Source organism: Hyperoodon ampullatus (assembly GCF_949752795.1).
Source record: "Hyperoodon ampullatus genome assembly, chromosome: X".
NCBI lineage: Eukaryota > Metazoa > Chordata > Mammalia > Artiodactyla > Ziphiidae > Hyperoodon > Hyperoodon ampullatus.
Window position 1 is genome coordinate 23,642,091 of NC_136913.1, and position 25,944 is coordinate 23,668,034.

The following is a 25,944-nucleotide window of genomic DNA, read 5'->3' on the forward strand; positions in this document are numbered from 1 at the left end:
ACTGAGAACTTGGTCTGAGGCCAGCTGACTCATCTCAGCAGAGGAAGAAGTCCCGGGCCCTGTCAGGAGTCAGGTAAGACCCCGGTGTGAGTTCTGCGTGATTCCTCCGCCTCCCAGGAGAGAGAGGGAGGCCCCCAGAACCCCACCTCTGCTATAACGCTGGGAAGCCCAGGTGGGCGTGGCCAGAAGCACTCTCCCTAACTTCTGTCACACCAGCTACAGAGCCTGAGGCTTCGGTCTGAGAGGTGTGGCCTCGTATCAGCAGACGGAGGAGTCCCAGAACTGGAGAAGTGTCCAGGTGAGTAATCTCCGTTAGAACTGAAGGGACACACTCCTCCCAGAACTGAAGCGGCCCCACAGAGCCCCGCCCTGTACCGACATGCCCCAACCCCCCTGTCGACCCCGAGTGGCTCAAGCGTGGCTGTTATGCCCAACCCCCGCCCTCCACTTCCGCCTGCAGAATTTGTGGGATGGGAATCCTTGGTCTCAAGAGGTAGCCTCAAGTGAGCAGAGGGAGGAGTCAAAGGGCTGGTCAGGAGTCAAGTTTAGTATCCTGGGTTAGAACTGAGGTGACAAGCTCCTGCAGAACAGAGGAGGTCCACAGAGTCCTGCCGGCCCCTGTCTCGCGGGTTCCTAAAACAGTACCCTTAAGGGGAAAAGCAGAGGCAGCTTTTCTTGGAGCCAAGGTAGAAAAATCTCCCTACTGAGGCTATACACACCATCTCTTCCTCTGTCTTCTTCGGTGACCTCTCATCAACCTTGACAGATTAAACAACTGCCTGCAGTCCCTGACCAGAGTCATCATGCCTCGAGGTCAGAAGAGTAAGCTCCGTGCCCGTGAGAAACGCCGCCAGGCCCATGCCGAGACCCAGAGTCTGGAGAATGCTCAGGCCACTGGGGCGGCGGCGGCGGCGGCAGGAGAGTCCCCTTCCTCTGTCTATCCTCTCTCTGAGGACAGGCCTCAGAATATGCCTGCTGCTGGGACACCTAGCAGTCCTGAGGGACCTCAGGGAACCACCAGTGCTAGTGCAGCTGTTTCATGCACCAATTCAGATGAAGGTACCAACAGCCCGAAGAAGGAAAGCTCAAAATCCTCCAAGGGCACTGAGGGCTCACGCAGAGATCCTTTAAAAATGAAGGTGGCTTGGGTGGTGCACTTCCTGCTGCAGAAGTATAAAACCAAAGAGCCAATTACTAAGGCAGACATGCTGAAGTTTGTTATCAAAAAGCACAAGCGTCATTTCAGTGAGATCCTCAAGAGAGCCTCTGAGCACATGGAGCTGATCTTTGGTCTTGATTTGAAGGAAGTGGATCCTGTCAGGCACTGCTATGCCCTTGTCAGCAAACTAGACCTCACCTCCAATGGAACGATGAATGAAGAAGAGAACATACCCAAGACTGGGCTCCTGATGATGGTGCTGGGTGTGATCTTCATGAACGGCAACTGTGCCCCTGAAGAGGAGATCTGGGAAGTGCTGAATACGATGGGTGTACGTGCTGGAAGGAAGCACTTCATCTATGGGGATACCAAGAAGCTCATCACTGAAGATTTGGTGCAGCTAAAGTACCTGGAGTACCGCCAGGTGGCCAACAGCGATCCTCCGCGCTATGAGTTCCTATGGGGTCCACGAGCCCACGTTGAAACCAGCAAGATGAAAGTCCTGGAGTTTTTAGCCAAGGTTCATGATACAGTGCCCAGTGCCTTCCCAGCCTGCTATGAAGAAGCCATGAGAGACGAGGCAGAGAGAGCCCAAGCAAGAATGGCAGCCAGGGCTTGTACTGCTGCCATGGCCAGTGCACGCTCCAGGGCCACGGCCAGCAACTTCTCCCAGGCTACGTGAAGTTCAAGGCTGGTTCCTCACTTTTTGGTTGAAAAGGTGTGTCACTGTTCTAATAGTGGAGGGCCAGGGTGGGACTGGAGAAGGGTATATCCCTGAGTTCCTGTTGTGTATTGCTAACTTGGAATTTTACCTTTTTTTCTTTTTTATTTAGGTTATAGTTCAAATGATGAAGTCTGAGAAGATTGTTTTCCTTGTGGAAAAAGAGCAGTAACATTCTAAGTTGTGGATGGCCAGGGTGGGTCTATGGGGAACACAGTGTAATATCCTCTTTGTGTTCCTATTCTATATGGTAAATTTAGAGTTTAATCTTTTCTCTTCCTTTTCTTTTCTTTTCCTTTTTCTTCTCTTTTCTTTTCTTTCCCCCTCCCCTCCCTTCCTTCCTTTCTCTTTCTTTCCTTTTGTTATATTTTCAATGTTGTTTCTTTAATAGAAGGTATAATAATTCCAGAATCTAAATTTATTAGTGACCTCAGTTACATATTTATTAGATTTAACTTAATAGAGTTAAGATTAAGAGTTTTATTATTTTGTAACACAAATTGGGAAACCTTTCGTATTTATTGAACTAGAACAATAAAACATGGCATGGTAATAGGCATTTCTTTGGAAATGTGAAAATTTTTTTCAGTAAAATTACTGGGATCAAAAAATACAGGAGACTTCCAATAAAGATGTTAAAAAAAATACAGGAGAAAAAAAGGTTAAAAAATGTGCAGTTCTTGGTTTACCTTATCCATTTCAGTCTGTTATTCTGTAAAAATAAAAGATACATACCTGGATTTGCTTAGCTTATTAAAGAATGTAGGAGAAATAAAACACTTATAAACTACAGCTCATGCTCACTGGCTCATTCATTCTCCAAATACTGAGCATCTGCTCTTTGAAAATTATTGTGTTATAAATGGTGAAACTAGGATACAAAACACCCTGCCTTTAGAACTGTACAGTCAAGGAGCCATAATTATATAGAGAAGGTGGTGAAATACCCTCTAAGACCTAAAGGACAAGTAAGAAGGAGTAAGGAGGTAATGGGACAGGGATGGGGTTGGGAGACGTGGGAGGGGGAGGGTGAAAACAATAAGGTACAAATTCCCTGGGGAACAGAAGTTTGGGGTTTGGGGAAAATACAAATCACTTAGTGGGATATCCTGTTAATTTAAGCTGGGTGGTAGACTAGATGAGGCTGTGGGACTGGTGAGCAGAGGCCAGGTATACAAACGCTGTTTCTCAGAGTTGGAGGACAAAACCCTGGAATGCAAACCTGTTCATAAGAGTTACTTTAGTATCATCAATAAACCACAGGAAAAGCTCCTCGGGCAGAAATGGAAGGGGTCCTGTGCTCTTGTTCAAGTGCAGCTGAACACAGAGCACAATCTAGTTGTTTTATGCACAGCATCTCCAAGGAATTTATGAGAAATAAAGGTGACACGCCCTTGAGGTGGAATGCTGAGAACCATATCTCAGGCATTAAAAAGGCGTTTTAGGGCTTCCCTGGTGGCGCAGTAGTTGAGAGTCCGCCTGCCGATGCAGGGGACACGGGTTCGTGCCCCGGTCCAGGAAGATCCCACATGCTGCGGAGCGGCTGGGCCCGTGAGCCATGGCTGCTGTGCTCCGGGAGAGGTCACAACAGTGAGAGGCCCGCATACCACACACACACACACAAAAAGACATTTTAATTAGGTTATCTTGAGTATAATTTTGCAAACTCTAAGGGAGGGCTCCATATTAGGTGGTGAAGAAGTGAATAAAAATACAGGTGAGTTGGATGGAAAGGCACCCAGGGGGGACATTGTTGGTCCTTGACACAAATTCTACGACCTCTGAGTTGCATCCAACTGGGGTGGACAACCCCACATACAAATTAAGTAACATCCTCAAATGGGGGAATTTATTTTGTTTTACCTGCGAAGCAGCTTTATGCGATCACTTGGTGGAAACTGCATATTCTGTCATACCTCTTGCATTAATATAACATGAATCTTCCCAGAGGGGAGGGTGGTATCATCTGCAGTACAAAAAAAAAAATCATATGATAACTGCGATTCAATAAAGACCTTACTCTGTCAAGTGCTTCATATCCATTACATATATCCCAACAGTCCTACAAGATAGGGCTTATTAGACATACTTTGCAGATGAAGAACTTGTAATTTTCTCGAGTTCACATGGCTGATAAGTGAAAGAGCCGGGACTAGACCCCTGGTCCACATTTTTCTAGAGCCCACACTTTTCCACTCCTCCAACCTGAGGCAGACCTTCTGTCTTTTCATTCTCTATTATTCTCACTACTCCAAGATGTACCACATACAATTAAAAAACAAGACACTCAGAATGGCCATCATCGAAAAATCTAGAAACAATAAATGCTGGAGAGGGTGTGGAGAAAAGGGAACCCTCTTGCACTGCTGGTGGGAATGTGAATTGGTACAGCCACTATGGAGAACAATATGGAGGTTCCTTAAAAAACTACAAATAGAACTACCATAGGACCCAGCAATCCCACTCCTGGGCATACACCCTGAGAAAACCATAATTCAAAAAGAGTCATGTACCAAAATGTTCATTGCAGCTCTATTTACAATAGCCCGGAGATGGAAACAACCTAAGTGTCCATCATCGGATGAATTGATAAAGAAGATGTGGCACATACATACAATGGAATATTACTCAGCCATAAAAAGAAACGAAATTGAGCTATTTGTAATGAGGTGGATGGACCTAGAGTCTGTCATACAGAGTGAAGTAAGTCAGAAAGAGAAAGACAAATACCGTATGCTAACCAAACGTAAAATAGATAGCTAGTGGGAAGCAGCTGCATAGTACAGGGAGATCAGCTCTGTGCTTTGTGACCACCTAGAGGGGTGGGATACGGAGGGTGGGAGGGAGGGAGACGCAAGAGGGAAGAGATATGGGAACGTATGTGTATGTATAACTGATTCACTTTGTTATAAAGCAGAAACTAACACACCATTGTAAAGCAATTATACTCCAATAAAGAGGTAATAAATAAATAAATAAGAAGCTTTGGTCTAATAAATAAATAAATAAATAAATAAAAAACAAGACACTCTAGTCAAAGTACAAAAAGCGATCCTGATGAAGGAAGGTGAATATGAGAATAAAGCACAATTTGGGGATTGTCTGTGGGTTTCATATGCTGAGGATCCCCCTGTCACTAGCCCCAGGGTTCCCTGACAGGTGACTCTGCCCACATACTGGCACAGTCCTGTACCAGCACTTTCCTGAATTACAGCATGTTTCTTCTGGGTCTTCCCCAGTGTGCCCTCCTGCCCAAATCGGAACCTCATACACTGACCAGCTCTTCACTGTGACCTCTGGAGCTGCACTCTGTTTCCTGTGATACAGGCAGTCCAGAGTCATATGCCCTCCCCTTGATTAAAGCATTCCAACTCTCTGCACGTGTACAGTGAAGGTCCCATCCCTCCCAGTGGAACCACTGACAGTGAAGTCTAGATACCTGGTTACCACAGCCCCATCCCCAGCCCACAAGTTTCAGAGTATATTCCAAGTGAGCTGGTGATCACAGTCATTTCTTACAGAAGATACTGGTTCTTGGGATATAACTGAAGTTAGATGGGGGGTTTTGTAAATGACTCAGATATTGTCAGTAGGATTTTGAAGGAATGTGTTATTTGAGACAGGCCACTGAACACATACACCAATGAGTGAGTTTACGAAAGCCTCCCTCCTAAGTTGAAGATGAGAAAAGACCATGGAATTCACTGTCTAACAAACATCTACTGAGGCTGAATCCCTCAGAACCCACAGTCGTTCTAGGAGGGGAAAAATGTCAGGGGTTTCCTGACAGATACCCTGTCTTTGAACAACAAAGATCAAAATAATTCACCATCCTTCATAGGCCTCTTATCTCAGTTCTTGCCCCAGAGGAAAATCCTGGTTTTCCCTTGTGCCTAATGTCACCTGTAAACGTGTCCTACACGTTCAGTCCAATCCGCTTCTACTTAGGAAGGCTCATGTGACTACGCAGACACTGAAATATGAACAATGTTTGTCAACTCCAGGCCAAGGAATTTGAAAGCCAGTATGCCACTTCCATGCTTTCTGTTCCATTCAGCAGCAAACATGGAGATCGCTTGCTGAGAAGTGGAACCGCCAATGGGAGCAGACTGGATACCTGGGTCATCTGACAGTGGAGGCCCCTGCCTACCCACATTGGACTTTATGTGTATAAGAAATAAATTTCTGTTGCTTTAAGCCATTGTGGGTCTGCAGGTTTTATCTGTTGCATCAGTTACTTTATCTGATTAATGCATACCTACTATTTTTTTTTTAATTTTTTTTAAATTTATTTTTTGGTTGCATTGGGTCTTCGTTGCTGCGTGTGGGCTTTCCCTAGTTGTGGTGAGTGGGGAGTACTCTTCGTTGCAGTGAGCGGGCTTCTCATTGCGGTGGCTTCTCTTGTCGCGGAGCATGGGCTCTAGGCGGGCAGGCTTCAGTAGTTGCGGTGCGTGGGCTCAGTTAGCTGTGGCTCACGGGCTCTAGAGCGCAGGCTCAGCAGTTGTGGCGCACGAGCTTAGTTGCTCTGCGGCATGTGGGATCTTCCTGGACCAGGGTTCGAACCCGTGTCCCCTGCACTGGCAGGCAGATCCTTAACCACTGTGCCACCAGGGAAGTCCCATATACCTACTATTTTTGTGGTTAGATGTATTTAATATTGTCATTACAAAGGTAATAGTACATACATTCTTGCTGCAAAAAATTCTTACAGATAGATTACAATCTCCCCCTTTCCTCAAAATCCAGCCCCCGCCTCAGAGGCAACCACAATTAACAAACTGATGTGTGTCATTTTAAAGCTGACCTGAGGCTTCTTCATATGTAGATGTGCTATAAAAATATATTGAACTTCACATGTATGATTAACAACATACATATTGTTCTGCCTCTTGACCCTGTCACTTAACAAAATGAATGCAGAATATTTCCATGACAGCACACATAGATCCACCGCACTCATTTAAAAACTAAGATCCTTTTTCTTTAAAAAAAACATGTTTATTGAGATATATTTGATATAAAAAACTGCACATATTTAATATGTACAATTTGATGAGTCTGGACATATGTATACACCTGTGAAATCATCACCTCAGTCAACGTAACAGACATATCCATCACCTCCAAAAGTTTCCTCGTGTCCCTTTGGTTTTTTCTTTCATGGTGAAAACACTTAACATGAGATCTATGCTCTTTCAAAAATTTTCAGTATTGTTAACTACAGGCACCATGCTGTACAGCAGATCTTGAGAACTAATTCATCTTGCATATCTGTGTGTGTGTGTGCGCGTCACATTGTGTATGAATCACATTTTCTTTCTTCGCTTATCTTTGATGGACGTTTGGGTTGTTTACATATCTTGGCTGTTGTGAGTAGTGCTGCAAGGAACATGAGAATGCAGACATCTCTTACAGATCCTGATTTCCATTCTTTTGAATACATACCCAGAAATGAGATTGCTGGATTATATGGTAGTTCTACTTTTAATTTTTTGAGAAACTTCCATACTATTTTCTATAGTGGCTATACCATTTTACATGCCCACCAACAGTGTACAAGGGTTTGATTTCTTCACATGCCAGCCAACACTTAATTATGCTTTTTTAAAATTAGAACCTTCCTAACTAGTGTGAAGTGATATCTCACTGTGGTTTTGATTTTCATTTTCTTGATAATTAGTGATGTTGAGCATCTTTTCGTACCTTTTGGCCATTCGAAAGGAAGATCTTCCGGAAGAATAAGATAGGAGCAATCAGGGTGTTGCAAGTCTTGATTATGCACAGATGTTAATCATGTATCATGAGAACTCCAATCATCATGTTCCAAACTGCCCTCCAAGAAAAAGACACGTAAGGATTACCCTACTTCTTATGTTTGTGTGATAATTAATCATTCTCCTCCTAATGGACATAAAAATTGTTCCCCATTTGTTGCTATGAGTAATAGGACTGAAATCAACATCTTTGAACATGAAATCTTAGACAAATGTGCATGCTCTCTCACAGGAAAGACATAGAAAAGTGCAAACTTGATTCAAGTGGGCAGAGTATTAAGACTGAAATTTTTTACAAATATTGCTGAACTTCTGTTCCAAAGACGCCATACCAATTTACAGTCTTTCAGATTCACGTGTGTGAATGCCTTACATTCTCATGGGCATTTTATTTCATCAGTCTTTTAAATTTTGGCCAAACTTTCAGATGAAAGATACTGTCTCGTTTTTTATTTCCTTATTTTCAAATAGGTTGAGTATAAAATTAAACTTTTACCCATGTGGAGCTGGATTTCTGCATTAATGTCTTGAGTACCAGGATTCTTCTAGGCATACTTTACATTCTGAAATATCAACAAGACATCCCTCCTTTACTTTGAAAAGCAAGGACTTGATGAGTATGATCAGTCGTTGGGCAAGAGAACCAGGGAGGACACCCTTAGCTAGTGAAGATCTGAGATCACAGCAATTGCCAGAGTTCATGAGAGAGACCACATGAAAAACCTCATCTAGAGGGCCCATGGTAGGCTGGCAGTCAGCATTCCGGATTTAGAGTTCAGCATAAGGTAGAGAAGGGACTATAAGGAGAGAAGGTGGAGAATCTGGGTAGAGGGTCCAAGATAACTTCTGATAGTAAGCTTGGGAAATCTCTGAATTACCACGAGCAGCTAGAAGTTGAGAGGTCTGGGTGGGCAGATCTACTGGATGAAAAGACTAGAGGCACGCCAAACACCTCACCTACCTTAGAATCCTCTGTGCCTACCATCAGGCAGAGTATAGGTAGCTTTTCTGTGTCACCCAGTGATGCTAAATGCTGGGAGAGCTACGTCTCTTGGCTATTCTGGTGGTTCACTGCGTCCCTGCCAGTGTTCCTGGCTGGGAGCTGTGTTGATGGCTGCTGGGGTCTGGTATTTTTACCCTGTGTACAGTGCCTCCTCTACTGAGTTTGGGGCAGTATGAGTGGGCAGGTTTGGGAAGTGATGACAGTTGAGACAGGCCAGGAAAACCAGTGAGTAGTGGAAGGGGACCTAAAACTGCAGAGAGGGAGAAATTGAGGGGAGATGTCCTGAGGCTAATTACCTCAGTGATTCTGCAGATAAAGGGCTGAGTGTGGACATGTCTGGAAAAGATAATCTAGATGACATCCCCAGCTCATGGTTCCTGAGTTGTTGTTGTTTTTTTTAATTCTTTTCAGTTCTATTTCTTCTCAATAACTGTGTAAAATAGCTATACCTATTTCTTGATTTAACAAGGTGACATTGTGATTTATTTATCTTAAATGTTCAGAACAAATTTTAATTTTTTATACATAAAAATTTCATTCAAACCTGACCACACTAAATGTTGGCAAACTTCATGAACAATAAACAGGAAACATAAACACAAATGAATAATAAACATAGAAACATATTAAACATGAAAAAATAGCGTTATTTTTTACCTATCAAAAACTAGAAAAATTAAAACGCTAATTGTAATTATGTTACAGTATACCCATGTATCCATATGACTGTTCTATTTTTGTGGTATCTTTGTCTAGTTTTGGTATCTGGGTGATGGTGGCCTCATAGAATGAGTTTGGGAGTGTTCCTTCCTCTGCAATTTCTTGGAAGAGTTTGAGAAGGATAGGTGTTAGCTCATCTCTAAATGTTTGATAGAATTCACCTGTGAAGCCATCTGGTCCTGGACTTTTGTTTGTTGGAAGATTTTTAATCACAGTTTAAATTTCAGTACTTATGACTGGTCTGTTCATATTTTCTATTTCTTCCTGGTTCAGTCTCGGTAGATTGTACCTTTCTAAGAATTTGTCCATTTCTTCCAGGCTGTCCATTTTATTGGCATGTAGTGCTTGTAGTAATCTCTCATGATCCTTTGTATTTCCGTGGTGTCCGTTGTAACTTCTCCTTTTTCACTTCTAATGTTATTGATTTGAGTCCTCTCCCTTTTCTTTTCTTGATGAGTCCGGCTAAAGGTTTATCAATGTTGTTTGTCTTTTCAAAGAACCAGCTTTTGGTTTCATTAGTCTTTTCTATTGTTTTCTTCATCTCTATATCATTTATTTCTGCTCTGATCTTTATGAGTTCTTTCCTTCTACTAATTTTGGGTTTTGTTTGTTTTTCTTTCTCTAGTTGCTTTAGGTGTAAGGTTAGGTTGTTTATTTGAGATTTTTCTTGTTCCCTGAGGTAAGACTGTATTGCTATAAACTTCCCTCTTAGAATGGCTTCTGCTGCATCCCATAGGTTTTTGATTGTCATGTTTTCATTTTCACTTGTCTCTACATATTTTTTTAATTTCCTCTTTGATTTCTTCAGTGATCCATTGACTGTTTAGTAACGTATTGTTCAGCCTCCACATGTTTGTGCTTTTTACAGTGTTTTTTTTTTCTTGTGGTTGATTTCTAATCTCATAGCATTCTGGTCAGAAAAGATGCTTCATATGATTTCAATTTTCTTAAATTTACTGAGGCTTGCTTCATGGCCCAGCAAGTGATCTATCCTGGAGAATGTTCCATGTGCACTTTAGAAGAATATGTATGTATTCTGCTACTTTTGGATGGAATGTTCTATAAATATCAATTAAGCCCATCTGGTCTAATGTGTCATTTAAGGCCTGTGTTTCCTTATTGATTTTCTGTCTGGATGACCTGTCCATTGACATAAGTCCCCCACTATTACTGTGTTTCTGTCCATTTCTCCTTTTATGGCTGCACATCTGAAACCTCTTTAGAGGTGAGCATTGGCCTTTATTATTATTTTTAATGGAACACAGTGTATGGGCTAGAAATAGAATAATGAATATCACAGTAAATCACACATAGGCTAGTATTTTTCAAGAAACTTTTGAGATTGGGTATATTTATGAATATATACATGTACACACATATACACTCATATATACTTATACTCACACACACACACAATTGGTAGCTGTTTCTGTGTAAGCCCCCACACAGAGACTTTCTAACCAAGAAGGTGACTTTGTTGGTGTACTTTCTTTTGATCAGTTGTAAAATGAATGCCCATTACAAAGGCAAACATGCTTAAAAAGGTCAACGAAGAATACAGGGACCACTTCCTTGTGATCTTCTGGAAAGCCTCTGAACACATGGAGCTGGTCTCCTGCCTTAACTTGGAGGAAATGGAATCTACCAAGCACTTCTATGGCCTTGTCAGGAAACTGCATGTCACTAATGATGGGAGTCTGAATGGTGGCAGGGGTTGCCCAAGACCAGTCTTCTGATGACTCTCCTTGGCACATCTTCATGAAAGGCAACTGCCCTGTTAAGAAGGAGATCTAGGAATTCTTGACTATAATGGGGGTGTAGACTGGGAGGAAACACTTCATCTAGGGGAGCCCAGGAAGCTTATCACTAAAGATTTGTGCAGGAAAAGTAACTGAAGTGCCAGCAGTAGCCAACAGAGATCCTCCACGCTATGAATTCCTGTGAGGTCCAAGAGCCCATGCTGAAAGCAGCAAGACGAACATCCTGCAGGTTTGGGCAAGGTCACTTAGACTATACACAGTTCCTTCCCACACCAGTATGAGGAAGCTTTTAGAAATGAGGAAGAGAGAGCCTGAGCAAGTTGTAGCAAGGGTTAGCACTACTGCCATGGACAGCACATGTCCCAGGGTCATGTCCAGTTTCTTCTCCTACCCACAATGAGTCTGAACTGCTTTCTTTGATTTGTGGTTGAAGACAGCAGACAATGTTCCAACTAGTGGAGAACTGGTACTGGGCTGGAGGAAACACAACATATCATTTTGTCTTTCTGTTTTATGTGGTATCTTGGAGATTTCCCTTCCTTCTTTCCTTCTTTTTTTAAATAAGTTTTTCACTCTTTCTCAATTTCATTCATTCTTTCTAATTAATTTCTAAATGTGTCTTTTAATAGAAGATTTAAATAGCTTCAGAATATAAGTTTATTAATCAAATCTTTGGTTATATACTTATTGCTATGTATCAGGTTTAAGAGTAGGAGCTATGTAATTTGGAAAACAAATTGGTCAATCTTCCATCTTATTTTATGATATAGAACAGGATATCATGGCACTGAGTAGGTGTTTCTTTGGAAATATGCAAGAGCTCAGTAGTAAAATTGTTGGGTTTAAGAAATAGGTAACGTGAAGATGGTTGACTCATGGCTTTCCTAATACACTCAGTCCAGCATTTTGTAAAATTAAAAGATGCATACATGAATTTACTTAACTAATCCAAGAATGTAGGAGAAATTAAAACTTACATTAGCACGTTCATTGACTCATTTATTCTCTAAACATTAACTGAACGTGCGCTCTTTGGAAAACACCCTGATATTCTTGGGGATGTTAGGGATTTTGTGTCTAGAAGCAGTTAGAAGTTATATCATGTTAGCCCAATTAAAAAGGGGTGAAGGGGTGGGAGCCCAGGTGACAGCTGTTAGGTGTAAAAGCCCTGAGGCAAATCCATTTGGACATTTGGGAAACTGCAGTTTTTCAGTGGAAAGGAAGTGTTAAGCTTAGCTATATGGTGGGTGAGGTAAGGATATGGGAGACCCTCAGATAGCATGTCTCAAAGTTGAGAGACTAAAGCCTAAAATGTAAAATGGCTCTTAGCAGTTACTCTGGAATCCTGGATAAATTAGAAAGAAACTTTCCACTGGCGGAGGCAAGGTAGGTGTTTCAAGTACTCGTCCCAGTGCATTTGATCACAGCCTGCAAAGTAACTGTTTTACATTCTCAACTACAAACACATGCTATCTTCCATAAAAAAGGAAGGATGACTCACAAGATGGAGGTGATAACCAGGGGAATTTTTTCCCAGGCTTTGAAATCTAATCAAGGAACTGAAACATGTGTCCATCGGTATTTCAGAACTGCTATTGTCCAGTGACTCTTATACTTCCCATTTTCTTGTTTCTAAACAGGAATGTCTATAGGTGTTACCCTACTGCTATCTCTCCATTGTACATTGGATTTGTTAGGACAGATGACTTGTCTCTTTATCTTATATGCCCAGCTGGTTTGCTTAATGAACTTCCCCCCAAGAGCCTCATCATCTGCAGTTGGACCTGATTTAGAGGATGAGACTTGGATTTTAAGTTGATTTTGTAATGAGGCAAGACTTCTGGGGATCTTGGGTGCGGGTGAATGAATTCTGTATAAGGTGGGGACTTGAAATATTGAGGCCTGGAGGGTAAACTGTGGCAGACAGAACCTCATGGGGCCCCCGTGATCCCCACCTCCTGGTGGTCATGCCTTTGTGTATTCATTGTAGGTAGGGCCTGTGACTTGCTTCTAACCAACATATTATGACAAAGGTGATGAGATGTCGCCCCTGTGATGACATTATATGTGTTTTGGAAATGATTAGAAACAAACCATCCTGCTGACTCAAAAATGCCTCTCTGCAAGCTATGTGTAAAATATAAAACAAATCTAGACTATTAAGGAGAGATCTTTCTTGAAAAAGGATTATTACAAGGGTAGAAAGGGACTTCTGAAACAGGGCGAGGGCACCTATTGCAATAGAGAAAAGCTGTGACCATAAGATCTGCAAGGATCTCAAGCATTAGGCAAAAAGGGATTCTCTTTTGTAGACAGGAGTAAACAATGCTAGAAAGAACTGGGTGTGGGGAAAGGGGATGAAGGGGTAGTGTGATTGGATACTAAATCAGAGAATGTTTTACCCTGAGGACAGCTGATTCTCAAGAGGGGTTGTATGCTGGCTCTGGTGAGAGGAGGCCAAAATTCAGGGGCCTGGAGGAAGAAAAGAAGCTTAACCAGCGTTTGGCTAACAAGCATTTTGTTTCAACTGATCATTTATGAGACAAAAAGTGGTATTTTTGAGGATCTGTATCTGGCCTTGTCATAGGTAAACAAAGGAAAATCCATGAGTCTTATTTAAATTATATGGGGAAGAATGGTTCTTTGAGGTAAGCTATTTCCTGGAACACAAAGTGGGGGGGGGAATCTCGTAACCTACACTGTTCTCCAGAATCACAGGGCTCAGGGAAAATTCAATGTTATCATACAGGAAAGAAAATAAGTTTATCATTAAATAAGCATTAAACTGTGATATGATGGGCATCACAGGCAAGCAAGTAAAGAGATAGCAAAGTCAACAAGAAATCTCACCCTTTTATACAGCCAAGCAGATACAATCCATGTTCTCAAGATAAAAGATAGCTAGTCCTCAAGTAAGAGGACTTGGTATCACCATTTGTCAGACACAATTCTTCCTAAATGCACATGGCAATTGGGGTGGCCCTCTGTGTTAGACTTTACCCAGAGGAAAACATTCCTGGGTTATAAAACTGGCAACAATATTTAAAAGAGAAAGGTTTTATATTTACAAGTTTTCTAAAGTAAATGCTCTAAAAAAAAGGAAGTCGCATTCCTTTTTTTGGACACCAAAAGAATTAAACGTTTTTAATTTTTTATTTGTATTTATCTTTACAGTACCCTCCCTTTGTTGCTGCAAAATAGTTAACACTACTGTTTTCACATTTATTTCCACTGCCATTTCTACCTTTCTCTGGGCAAATTACAGCCATCTAAATAATCAACAAGTCTGTGGTAAATTACAAAGCAATGCAAGTACAGAAATAAAGTAGGATGGGTTGAAAAATTCAGTACATTATGTGCCTCGGGGAGAAAACCTTTAAATATATCAGACCAATGGTGAATGGTTAAAGCAAATTCTTGATCAGCAATGTGCGAAAGTTCTTCATCGTACATTAATTTTACAAACTGTTGTGATGCTTTACTGCTCAAACTTCCAAGTGAGTAACTATTTGAGTATTATTTAGTAGTTCCTTATAAAATATTATAGTACCCAATCCAAGCCTAAGGGAGAGCGTAACTCTAGAGTCTGACCATCTAAAATTTTAACTAGGAGTTTTTCTTACAAGGGCCAATAAATTTCTCCTGAGTTTCCCTTAATTACATAAGTAACATAACATTTACATGATGACTTAAAGTTCTTTCAATAAGTGCTCCATCTCACCAAATAATTTTTCCCAGATGTGAAACACAAAGACATTTGGCCATTATCTAGTATCAATATCTTATTACAAGGCACCTGTTGAAGGGTAGCGTGTGAACTTGCAGTGTTTAATGTACATGGCTCTAATTGTTTTATGCCTTGAGGACAAACCGAAGCTCTTTTTTGGCATCGGTCCAAATCAATAATTCTATTATTAGAGCAGTCAATTAAACCTCCACAAATAATGACCTTGTTTATCTCCATATATTGGGACTGGAGAGGACCTGCATCCCAGGGTGAATGGAGTGACACTAGACCTGTCCTCTGAAGTCTCTATCTGTAAATAACAGATTTGTTTGTCTATTAGTTAGATGCTTTGCTTTTTTATACCATCTTTCTGTCTCTTTTGGGATAGTCATAGTCCCAATACCTAATTGTTGCCTTAAATATGAATAGTCCTGTAATTTTGAACAAGTGATTATACAATATCTTGGAGTGAGTGTCTCTGAGAGCTTTGTGGGATTGTTGTCGTTCCAGCATGAAACAGTCCAAGCAGTATATTTCCATATTTTAACAAGAAACCTGTTTTTTCTTCCTAGTAAAACATGATTCTTAAAGTATTTGATAGCCACTACTGTGAACAGGACAGCAAGGTGGTCTGTGAGAATAGTAAGTTTGCTAGAACGCCTCCTTTCAGTTGAATTAAGTATCAACTTCAGTTACTCTAGAAAACTTAAGTTTCAAATCCTCTAGGGAATCACAGTCCTAGTCCTTCTGTGGTGCTGGCTTCACATGGGAAGTATGAATCTGAGTTTATCCTTTTTAGATTCCAGATATAAGTGATATAATACAGTATTTGCCTTCCTCTCACTTATTCTACTTAACATAGTGTCCCCAACGTCCATCCAAGTTGTTGCAAATGATAGAATTTCCTTCATTCTCATGGCTGAATAATATTCCATTGTATATATATACCACATCTTCTTTATCTATTCATCCGTGATGGACACGTAGGTTGTTTCTATATCGTGGCTATTGTGAATAATGCTGCAATAAACACAGGAGTGCAGACATCTTTTCAATACCCTGTTTTCATTTCCTTTAGATATATATCCAGACGTGGGATTGCTGTATGATATGGTAGTTCTATTTTATTAGAAGACAACAAGAGTAGCCAAAGCAATCTTGAGAAAGAAGAACAAAGCCAGAGGCATTACACTTCTGAATTTCTAACTATAATACAAAGCTATAGTAATCAAGACAGTATGGTATTGGCATAAGAACAGACACATAGACCAATGGAACAGAATCAAGAGCCCTGAAATAAAGCCCCACATATATGATTAACTAACATCTGACAAGGGTGCCAAGAATACCCAATGGGGGAAAGGAATGTCTCTGCAAAAAAAGGTGTTGGGAAAACTGGATAACTACATGCAGAGGAATGAGGGTGGACCCCTATTTTATACCACTCACGAAAATGAACTCAAAATGGAGTAAGAACTTAAATTTAAATCCTGAAACCGTAAAACTCCTGGAAGCAAACAGGGCTCCTTGACATTGATCTACGCAGTGATTTCCTGGATATGACAGCAAAGCACAAGCAACAAAAGCAAAAATGAATGAGTCTGCCATGTTTGAAGAGCACAGTTTACAGCTCTATCAGCAAAATTATTACCTTTAGAAACTTCATCCTTCTGCCCTGTGTGAGTTCTACCATGAATTACTGATATCTGAGCGGGCAGTTGTAAAGCCTTTACCAAATCAGCTATAACTTTTCCATGAGAAAATTTAGTTCTTATCAAAGTAAAAAAATCCCCTATTTTTCCAAAGTTACCCTGTGGCATGGCAGAACCAAACATTGATTAGTAGCATACGTATCCATTTTAAGTCTAGGACCAAGAATTGTAGCTCTAGGAACTGTTATTATCTCGTCTGCTTCTGCAGACCTAACTCTGGACAAAACATGGGCTTCCAAGATTTCATTTCACCACCCCACAGGAAGCCTTAAGTCAGCCACTTTTATCTCAAGTACATGACCCAGCAGTAAACATGATCAAATCTGCATTCTAAACAGAAATGTCAAATAAATCATGCCAGGTTTTTCAAAATGTAGACTCCAAAGTTGTGGGGAGAGAGAGGCCGTAGCCAATTTCAATTATTCAAAAGCCTCTTCAGACTCTAGGGACAAAAACCAGAGGATCTAGAGAACAACGTGCCACTGCTGTGCCAGAAGTTATGACTGCCCTGTAAAAACCTAGAATCCACTGTCTACAATATCCTACTAGTTCCCTAATTAGCTAAGGTAATTTTTTATTTGCAAAATTGGCTGGCTCCTCGATTGTAACACTTTGCCACTTTCAGCTGACAACAGATGTTGTATTTTCCCTCAGTTTGGTAATACTGCACTTTGCCTAGGGCGGCCTTATGGCCCTGTGAAGAGAGGAATTGTAACAAAGTTTCAGCTTTGCACTGCTCTTTAGTTTCTGAATCTACCAGCAAATCATCTACATATTGCATGATTGTCCCTCTACTAGCGGCACAAATTTCTCTACATTTTCCTGTAAATGACTAGAGAAAACAGTAGGAGAGTCCCCAGAGCTCTGAGGAATCCTTTGCCATCAATACTGTACTCTTTTGTAAGCAAACACAAACAAGAATATAGATTTGTGTGCTAGAGGAACAGAGAGGGAGAAAAAAAAAATCAGAATGCAGATCAACTACAGAGAAAAAAACACTACAGATATTGGTACTGAAGTCACAAGTGAGAACAGCTGGAGGCTTACGGACTATAGGGGTTAATGGAACAACAGATTTACTTACTTCTCTAAGATCTTGTACAAAATGATGTAGTGGTCGAAGATCTTCATAAAATATACCTTCCTTCTTTACTCTAAGTATGGGAGTATTACAGGGCAAGTACTGTTTTCATTTTTTATCATCTCCCTTTTTCTCTAATTCTTTTATAACCAATTTTATTCCTTACAAGTGAGCTCTCAACAAAGGATACTGTTTTATGCATAGCCATGACATCCCTTTGGTGAGCTATTTTTATTGGTTCTAGATCTCAAATTAAACCAGTATCGTTATTCCCTAGGGCCCAAAGTGATACATAGATTTGTTTTAGCTTGGGGTGCTTTTCCAGCATGGTATGACACTGCCACTTTCTGCCATACCCCATTTCATTCAGAAGGCACAATGAACCCCATCAGGTGCTTTTCTCCCCCTATGGTACTCCACAGACACTCTGTCCAGTGTATAGAATGTGGTAACCTTTCATTTCCAAGGCATGTCTCTCTCCAGTGGGTTTACAGGAGGATCAAGAGAAAGTAAGAAAGGATTTTCCTTAGTCATAGGCCCTATCTGTATGGGAACCATGGATGAAAGGGGACAAGAAGAAGGCTGACCCCAAATAGCAGAAACCTGTATTGATCTATCACCAAATAAAAAGCGAAAAATCCCTGAGGAAGTTTCAGAATAAGTAGCACCAGTATCACCAATTCTCACCCCCAAGATTCCAATATCTGTCCATTTTTAGCCATTTTGCCAATTATTCCCTAGTCTTCCTGGGCTTTCCTGATTCCCTGCTTCCTGCAACTTCTGCATTCGGAATACCTCTTTACAGTTCCTTTTCCAATGTCCCGGCTTCTTGTAAGAATGACATACAGTCTCCCTTCTTTACTCCCTTCACAAGTTGTCCAGAGTAGGGGTTATTCCTCTACTAAATAGTTTTAACTAAGCAGCTAACACAACAATTTTTCATTTTTTCTCTCCTTCTTTGTCTTCCTTTCGATTGTCAGAAAACAACAGAGCTGCTGCTGAGATTTGAGTAACAATCTGTCCTTGTCATCCTGCCTCCTTCTGCCTAACCTGAATGTGGACAGTCATCAAGAGAGCCCAGACAAGTGTGCTTAGGGCCAAGGAGTGATTTGCATCTGCCTTTGGCCCTGAGCCAAGAAATTTTGAGACCGCCTTAGCAAACAGCCAACTGAAATCAGTTGGGGGGACTCACTGGTTTTCTGGTTACACCTCTGAAACTTCTCTCAGCTCACCTTTAGCAGAAAGGCTTCAAGCATGGCTATTAGCAACCCTTCTTGCAGGTCTTTACTGCCCTTGGTTCTTCCACACTTGTGGCGGGGGGGGGGCAGTGGCTTCCTTTGGCCACCATATACCTTGATGCGGTAGTTTTCTGGACCCTGACATGCTTGTTCCATCAAACTCGCCAAGCCAGCTAGTTGTAAAATTCCACACAGCAGCCACTGCACATCCCCATGTGTGGGGCTGTGAACTGAAAACACACTGCAAAGTATTTCTAGGGTACAGTGAAAAAAAAGCCTTTAAATGAGTCACATCAGCTTGTTGGAAAGGCAAGCGCATTACCTTGGAGGCCTGGGCAGCTCCTCAACGCTGTCATCGGCATTGCTGGTGATCCGAATAGGAAGAGCTTGTTGTTCTCATACTGAAATAAGAAAAATGTAAATTATATGGTCTTTTGGCTAATCTTCCCATATTGACCTTTATCAGCTTAACATCTTTTTTTGTTTGCTTTGTTTCAAGTGCCTAGTGGAATTACTCTCCATCCTGTTGCCTTCATATGGGGACAGAATCTTTTATCCACATTCTCAATTATTCCATGATCATGCTGCTTTATCATTTCTGCTTTCCTTCCTACCTACCTGGTGTGGGGATGATATGGGAATCTTGTAGGTGAACCTGGGCATGAAGACATGAAGTGGACTCAGGCTAGGGCATTAGGTACAAAAACCTGTGTCCTCAAACAGGGCAGGTAATTCATTAGCAGTTACCAAACTTATGCCTTAGTCCCTCTGTGCATGGAAATCACTAATGAAGGGAGCCACACATCCAAAAGATCACTGCCTCCTCCTCTCCAGAAACTGATTTGAGTTAGGGAAAGATAAAGAGAAGCAGGGGAGGGACTTCCCTGGTGGTCCGGTGGTTAAGAATCCACCTGCCAATGCAGGGGACACAGGTTAAACCCCTGATTGGAGAACTAAGATCCCACATGCCACTAAGATCCCATGCGCTGCAACTACTGAGCCCGCGTGCTCTGGAGCCTGTGCGCCACAACTAGAGAAAAGCCCACAGGCTGCAACTAGAGAAGCCCACGTACCACAACGAAGATCCCGTGAACTGCAACGAAAGATCCTGCATGCTGCAACTAAGACCTGTTGCAGCCAAATAATTAAAAGAGAGAGAGAGAGAGAGAGAGAGAGAGAGAGAGAGAGAGAGAGAGAGAGAGAGAAGCAGGGGAGCAGAGAGAGTTCGGACATCAGGGAAAGGAGGAGGGTTCTGTGACAGAGACAGTGCCCATAATTCTCTAATTTCCTCTTCCATTTTTCTCAGGTTTTCCTCCTGGCTACCCAATGTATATTTAATTTTCCTGTAGGAATGATATTAATCCCATAAATACTAATAATTCATTTGGTTGAGATGAGGCCCTTCTGAGAACCTCTGAAAACATGTTACTTTATCCAAATTAAAGGAAGCATCCTCAGGCCACCGCAAGACTGGATTCTTACAGGTATACCATCTCTAATGTGATAGAGCTAGTACCTAGTAAAGAGAAAGAAGTGGCTTCCCATATTTTTCCATCAGCAAAGCTGATGGTGATCCTGATGGGCTTTTAGAGCCTATATTACCATGCATATATTTTATAGTAAAATCTTGAATTTGATGAGGTTGGTTCTTCTGACAAATGATCCAAAAGGGCACAGAGCTAGAAGGAAGACTTTATCATTTAAATCTCTTACCTGACTGTTGTGTGTCTACAGAACTTCTGCTGATTCACTTGATTCAGGAACTTACAGAAGTCTGGTCCTCATTGCCAGATTTCTTGGGGTAATTTATTAGAAACAGACTCTTCTGCCAACTAACAAATGCCTTTCTGCAAAATATAGGAAAGAAAGGAAACAGTTTTATTATTTAATAAGAATTAAACCAGAATGTGACACTCATCACAGGCAACCTGCTAAAAAGATTGTGAAGACAGAAAGATAGCTCACCCTTTTATACCACCAAACAAATACAACCCATTACACCCATGTTCTCAAGATAAGGATAACTGTTCCTCAAGTAAGAGGACCTGACAGCTCCATGGATTACACATACTTCATCCTAAATTCATCTGGTAATTGGGGCTGCCCTCTTTGTTAGATAATTGACTTTATCCAAAGGAAAAATAAACTTATACCTTTGTGAAAGGAGGCAGTTTTTTACAACTTGGAGACAGGTCAAAGTTAAACTCTTATGGAGTCTAGGAGATGGGGTGCTAACTTCCTTGATATTTATATTTCAAAGAGGTGGCTCCCAGTTACTTGAGAAAAACATTCCTGGGTTGTAAAACTGGCGAGAGGCGTATTTAGCTTTTAAAAGATTTACATCTCAAAGAGGCAGAGAAAGAATTTACAAGTTTTTTAAAGTAAATGCTCTAAAAAATGGGGGAGGGGGGAGTTTCGTTTCTTTTTTGCCCTGGGAAAAATAAAATTTTATTTTATTTTTATTGAGGTATAATTGACATAGAACATTTTATTAGTTTCAGGTGTACAACATAATGATTTAACATTTCTACTTCTTCCTTATTTTAAATTTGTATTTGCCCTCATGTATGTCAAAGGGGAGATGGTACTTCCCTGGTTATAGACATTGCATAAGACTCCATTTTGCTAGCAGAAATGCTCTTGCTATGCTGGTGACCTTGAAGAAAAGATCTGTCATGTTGGACAGGTCTTTGGAGACCTATGGAAATGGCCAGTATGGAATGAGCCACGTGTCATGGAATTGCAGGCTGTGTTTAGGAACTGAGGCTGGCCTCTAACCAACAGCCAGCAACAACAACAAACCCAACATTTCTTAGCACCATTGCCAACAAAGTGAGTCAACTGGGATTTTTCTCTGGTTGAGCCTTTAGATAAGAACATAGCTCAACTGACATGTTGATTGCAGCTAGGTGAGACTCTAAAGCAGAGACCACAGTTGAGTTCTACCTGGACTTCTTACACATAGAAACTGTGAGATAATAAATTTGTGTTCATTTATCCTGTTAAATTGGCACTAATTTGCTATGTAGCAGCAGGAGAAAATGGATACAAGAATACTCTACTATACTGACCTAGCTATTAACCCTTTCTTTTGGCCTTTCTTCATTCCTCACGTACCAACTTTCCAAGCCTAAAGTGGTTACCTGGTAACAGTTAGAAAAAGGTTCATGAAACATTTGAGTGAGCAGGAGTTGTTCACTCCTGTCAGAGTTGAGGGTAGCTGGAAGGAAGTATGTGGAGCTGAAGTGAAGGTAGGCCTTATTCTGGGCTGAGATGTACCTATGAGATAACCAGGTTAGTCCCCATCCTCCTCCAGTTCCCCTCAGCTTATGACCCTGTGGATTTATTTCTGGGTGACTTATTCCACATTTCGGGATAGACTGTCAGCCTAAAGTCTTTCCCACTGGAGCTCCAAATACCATTCAGATGATGGAAAGTCCTCTTTTACACATTTCCAGGGCACAACCTGCCCTGAGTGGTGTTACTTCACTTGCTAGAGGAGCAGGCTCTCACAATGAGATTGTGCAAAGCTGCCTGCCCGTTGTGGAATCAGGGTCACTCCCTGCTTCCCAACCTCTCTCCACTCAGAGTAGCCCTGACAACAACAAGGGAAAGAAATGTCTCCCTTGTACCATTAAGCACGCTAAACCCCAGGGTAAGCCTCTACAAAAGAGTCTCCCTGATAAAGAGCAGAATCTGCAGGATACCTCCACGTGGGCAAAAGAAAAAAAAAAAAAAAAGGGGAGCGGGGGAGAGGCCCTGGCTCCCAATTTCCTCACCCCACAGCAGGAGCACTCATTCTGGTGGAGAAGAAGGTGAGACACTGCCCCCATCACAGGTGGACAAGCTGGGACTGCCTCTAAGTCACTAATGTCTTCTTGGTTCTCTTCAGTGTGTCTGTAATCAGCACTATATTCCCTGGTCACTATGTCTATAACACTATTATCCAGGTTATGCTTCCTCAAAGTCTAGTGATCGACAGGTCAGTGGAGAGACTGGTGTAGAGGTAGATGGAATGAACAGATCATTGGCCCAGGTAGCTTCCTCCCAAGCCTCTGCTAAATCCCCATGCACTTTTCTTTGAAAGTGAAAGCCCGAGATGGTATCCAGGCCAACTAAGCGGGGGACAAGGGGACTGAAGGAGCTGCCATTTCTCAGAAGGAGCTGACGTTTTTTCTTCTTCTTCAGCTAACATCATTCCCAGTCCTTCTGTTACTCAGTTGACTGATGTCCCCTTTTCCTTTCAGCCCTTTCCTTCCAGATGCACTAGTTGAACAATGCTGGTATCTCTCTAGTTGATAGAAAATACAAAGTTTTTTTGCTCTCCTCAACTGGATGTAACTTTGAAAATTACCATAATATATATAAAAGAAGGTTTTTAGTAGCCCCCAAAATTGAATTTTGTGGCTAGTGTGAGGGAGTGTTCCAGTTGCATTATTTTTCAATTTGGATATACAGTGGTTCCATTATCACACCTTAGTAAAAAGAGTGTTCTTTCTCCGCTTCTCTGCAATGGCAGTTTTAATAATCAAAGGTCCATGTATAAGTGGGTGTTTTAGGACATTCTATTCAGTTCTACTGGTCTATTTGCTTATATCAGCACTTATAACACCAATTTTTAATTACTGTAGTGTTTTTTTAAAAAGTAATTCTTAACACCTAGTAGAGTAAGTCCTCATATTTGTTTTCTTTATCAAGAGCATACTGACTCTTCTTGGCCATTTGCAAAGAAATTTAAAGTTTAGAATAAGCTATCAAGTTTCACATACAAAACCTCTTGAGTTTCTCTTGGGAGGACTGGGTATTACCATACACGACAGATTAAAATTGGGGAGAATTAACATGTTTACAATATTGAATGCTCCTCTCCATGAATATATGATAATTCCCTATTTAAGTTTTTGTTAACTTCTCTATTAATAGCTGTATATTTAAAATTTTTTATTATATATATTTTTATATGAGGCATGTGTATTTTATTTAGTAATTTACAAGTTATATTTTGTTTAATTTCATGGTCACATGTTTGTTGCTGCAGAAACAAAACGCATGTTTACATATTGACTTTATACCCACCAACTTTTAAAAATAACTGTATTGATTTCATAGGCTGTTTTTATTTATTGTTCATGTTTTCATAGATATCCTTTACTTTCAAAGATATCCTTTGCCTGGTAGCATAATTTCTTTCATCATGAATGAATAAGTTTTATAAAACACTATTCTGTATCAATTTACATATGATTTTTCTCTCATTTAATCTGCCCACAAGGTATGCCAGCCGTGGATTTATTCTACCTCAGATCGATTCCTCACTCTTCTGCTCTGCTCTTTAGTATAAAATGTCTCTCATTTCTCATGCTCTGTGCTCTCCAACACCTGGATGCCAGCTCAGTTAAACCAAGGAGTGACAACTGCAGAGTAGAGCCCAGGAGGATCCAAGTGCCCAGAATCCTTCACCTTCTTCCTCTCTGAAGCAGGTGGTTTCCCTTCGATGGCCACATTATCTCCGTGGCTCCAACTGACCTCAGTAACAATACTTTTTCTCTTTGTTCCTCTAGCCTAGAGGCGGGAATGCCTTTTTAAGTTGCAAAGTATTGTTTTGCTCAATTCTCCCCAGTTGGTTTCTCGAGTAACCAGTCTCCTACACTAAATTCTCCAAATTGTATAGAGTGATTTCTGTTTCCTGGATAACAGGGGACCAATTACAGACGACCAATTTTATTGATTTATTTTTTTCATGTGAAAGCCTCCTTTCAGTCCTAAGAAAAACTTAACTCTGTCACACATGTGTGTATACACAAACACACACATATATATTCAAAAACTCTAACAGTATAATGGAGGGATTTATTCAACTTTTAAAGATTTCGAGCACTACACATAAAGCTCTACAGTATAACCTGTGAGAAATAGTCCAAGTGGTACTCAAATATTATAGCCTTAAATACATTTACCAGAAAAAAAAATTTTAAACATTCAAATGATTCAAGAGCTATAGAAACAATGGCACATTACATTCAAATAATGAGAAGGTAGGAAATAATGAAGATAAATGCAGAAACGATGAATTAGAAGGTAGTAAAGCCAACTAATGAAAGCCAGCTCTTTGAAAATATTTCTATAATACTTTCTGTAGTTCTTATCAGTTACAAAAGAAAGAAGCATAAATGAGTGATATTAGTTCAATAAAATTCTATAAGATATACCTACAGAAGAGATTTAAAGGCTATAATGGAACACTATAAATACTTTTACCCTTACAACAGGATAACAAATGGTGGATAAGGAAAAAAATCTACCTAGAGAATTTTTTAGCTAATAATCACAAAGGAATGCTAGCGTTACCATTCTGCAGCCCCTAATGGGTTAATGGCTGAGGGTGATGGACCTCAATGGCTGGCAACATCACCACAAAGGAGATAACAGACATCATGTATCTCCTAATGGAAATGCACAGTGCCATCTTTCGAGTAATGTTACCAACAAATAAACCTTCATCTTCAAGTGTCTTTCTATTATTATCGAGGACTGTTGATGTTGAGTATCAGGTATATTGGGTTCATTATTCTATTCTCTGTGCCGTTGTATGTTTGAGTATTTCAATAACATGATTTTATTATAAATAGCATGCCTCTAAATTTAAAAATCCAACTGACATGGAAGATTTTTTTAGCAAAATATAAATGACTGAATAGGTCCATAAAGAAACAAAAAACTTAATCTAACAATAAAAACTAAAACTGTAGTTAAAACCCATGGAACCCTCAAAATGTTCCTGGAAGCTTCTTATACCAAATGAAGGAGGAATCAATCAAAATTTTATGTAAACTCTTCCAAACCATACACAAGATAGGAAATGACTCAACCACTCTAATGGGGTAGCGCTCCTTGATACGAAGACGAGGTAAGGATACCCTGAAAAAAGAACATGAATCAAGCTCACTCATATACAGACAAGTCTTAAATAACTTCATAGCACATGCAATGTAGTGGTGAATTAATAAGAAAAAATAGGCTGTGCAAAGAAGAAATCACATTAGAAAACA

General features: G+C 40.7%; 1 protein-coding gene across 1 annotated transcript; it reads left to right on the forward strand.

The window, feature by feature from the left end:
- Positions 1-803: 803 nt before the first annotated feature.
- LOC307069594 (melanoma-associated antigen B18-like) lies at positions 804-1,841 on the forward strand (the record flags this gene model as incomplete). Its single annotated transcript, XM_079727978.1, has 1 exon — positions 804-1,841. The coding sequence occupies one exon, from the start codon at positions 804-806 to the stop codon at positions 1,839-1,841; it is 1,038 nt and encodes a 345-aa protein (XP_079584104.1).
- Positions 1,842-25,944: the final 24,103 nt, after the last annotated feature.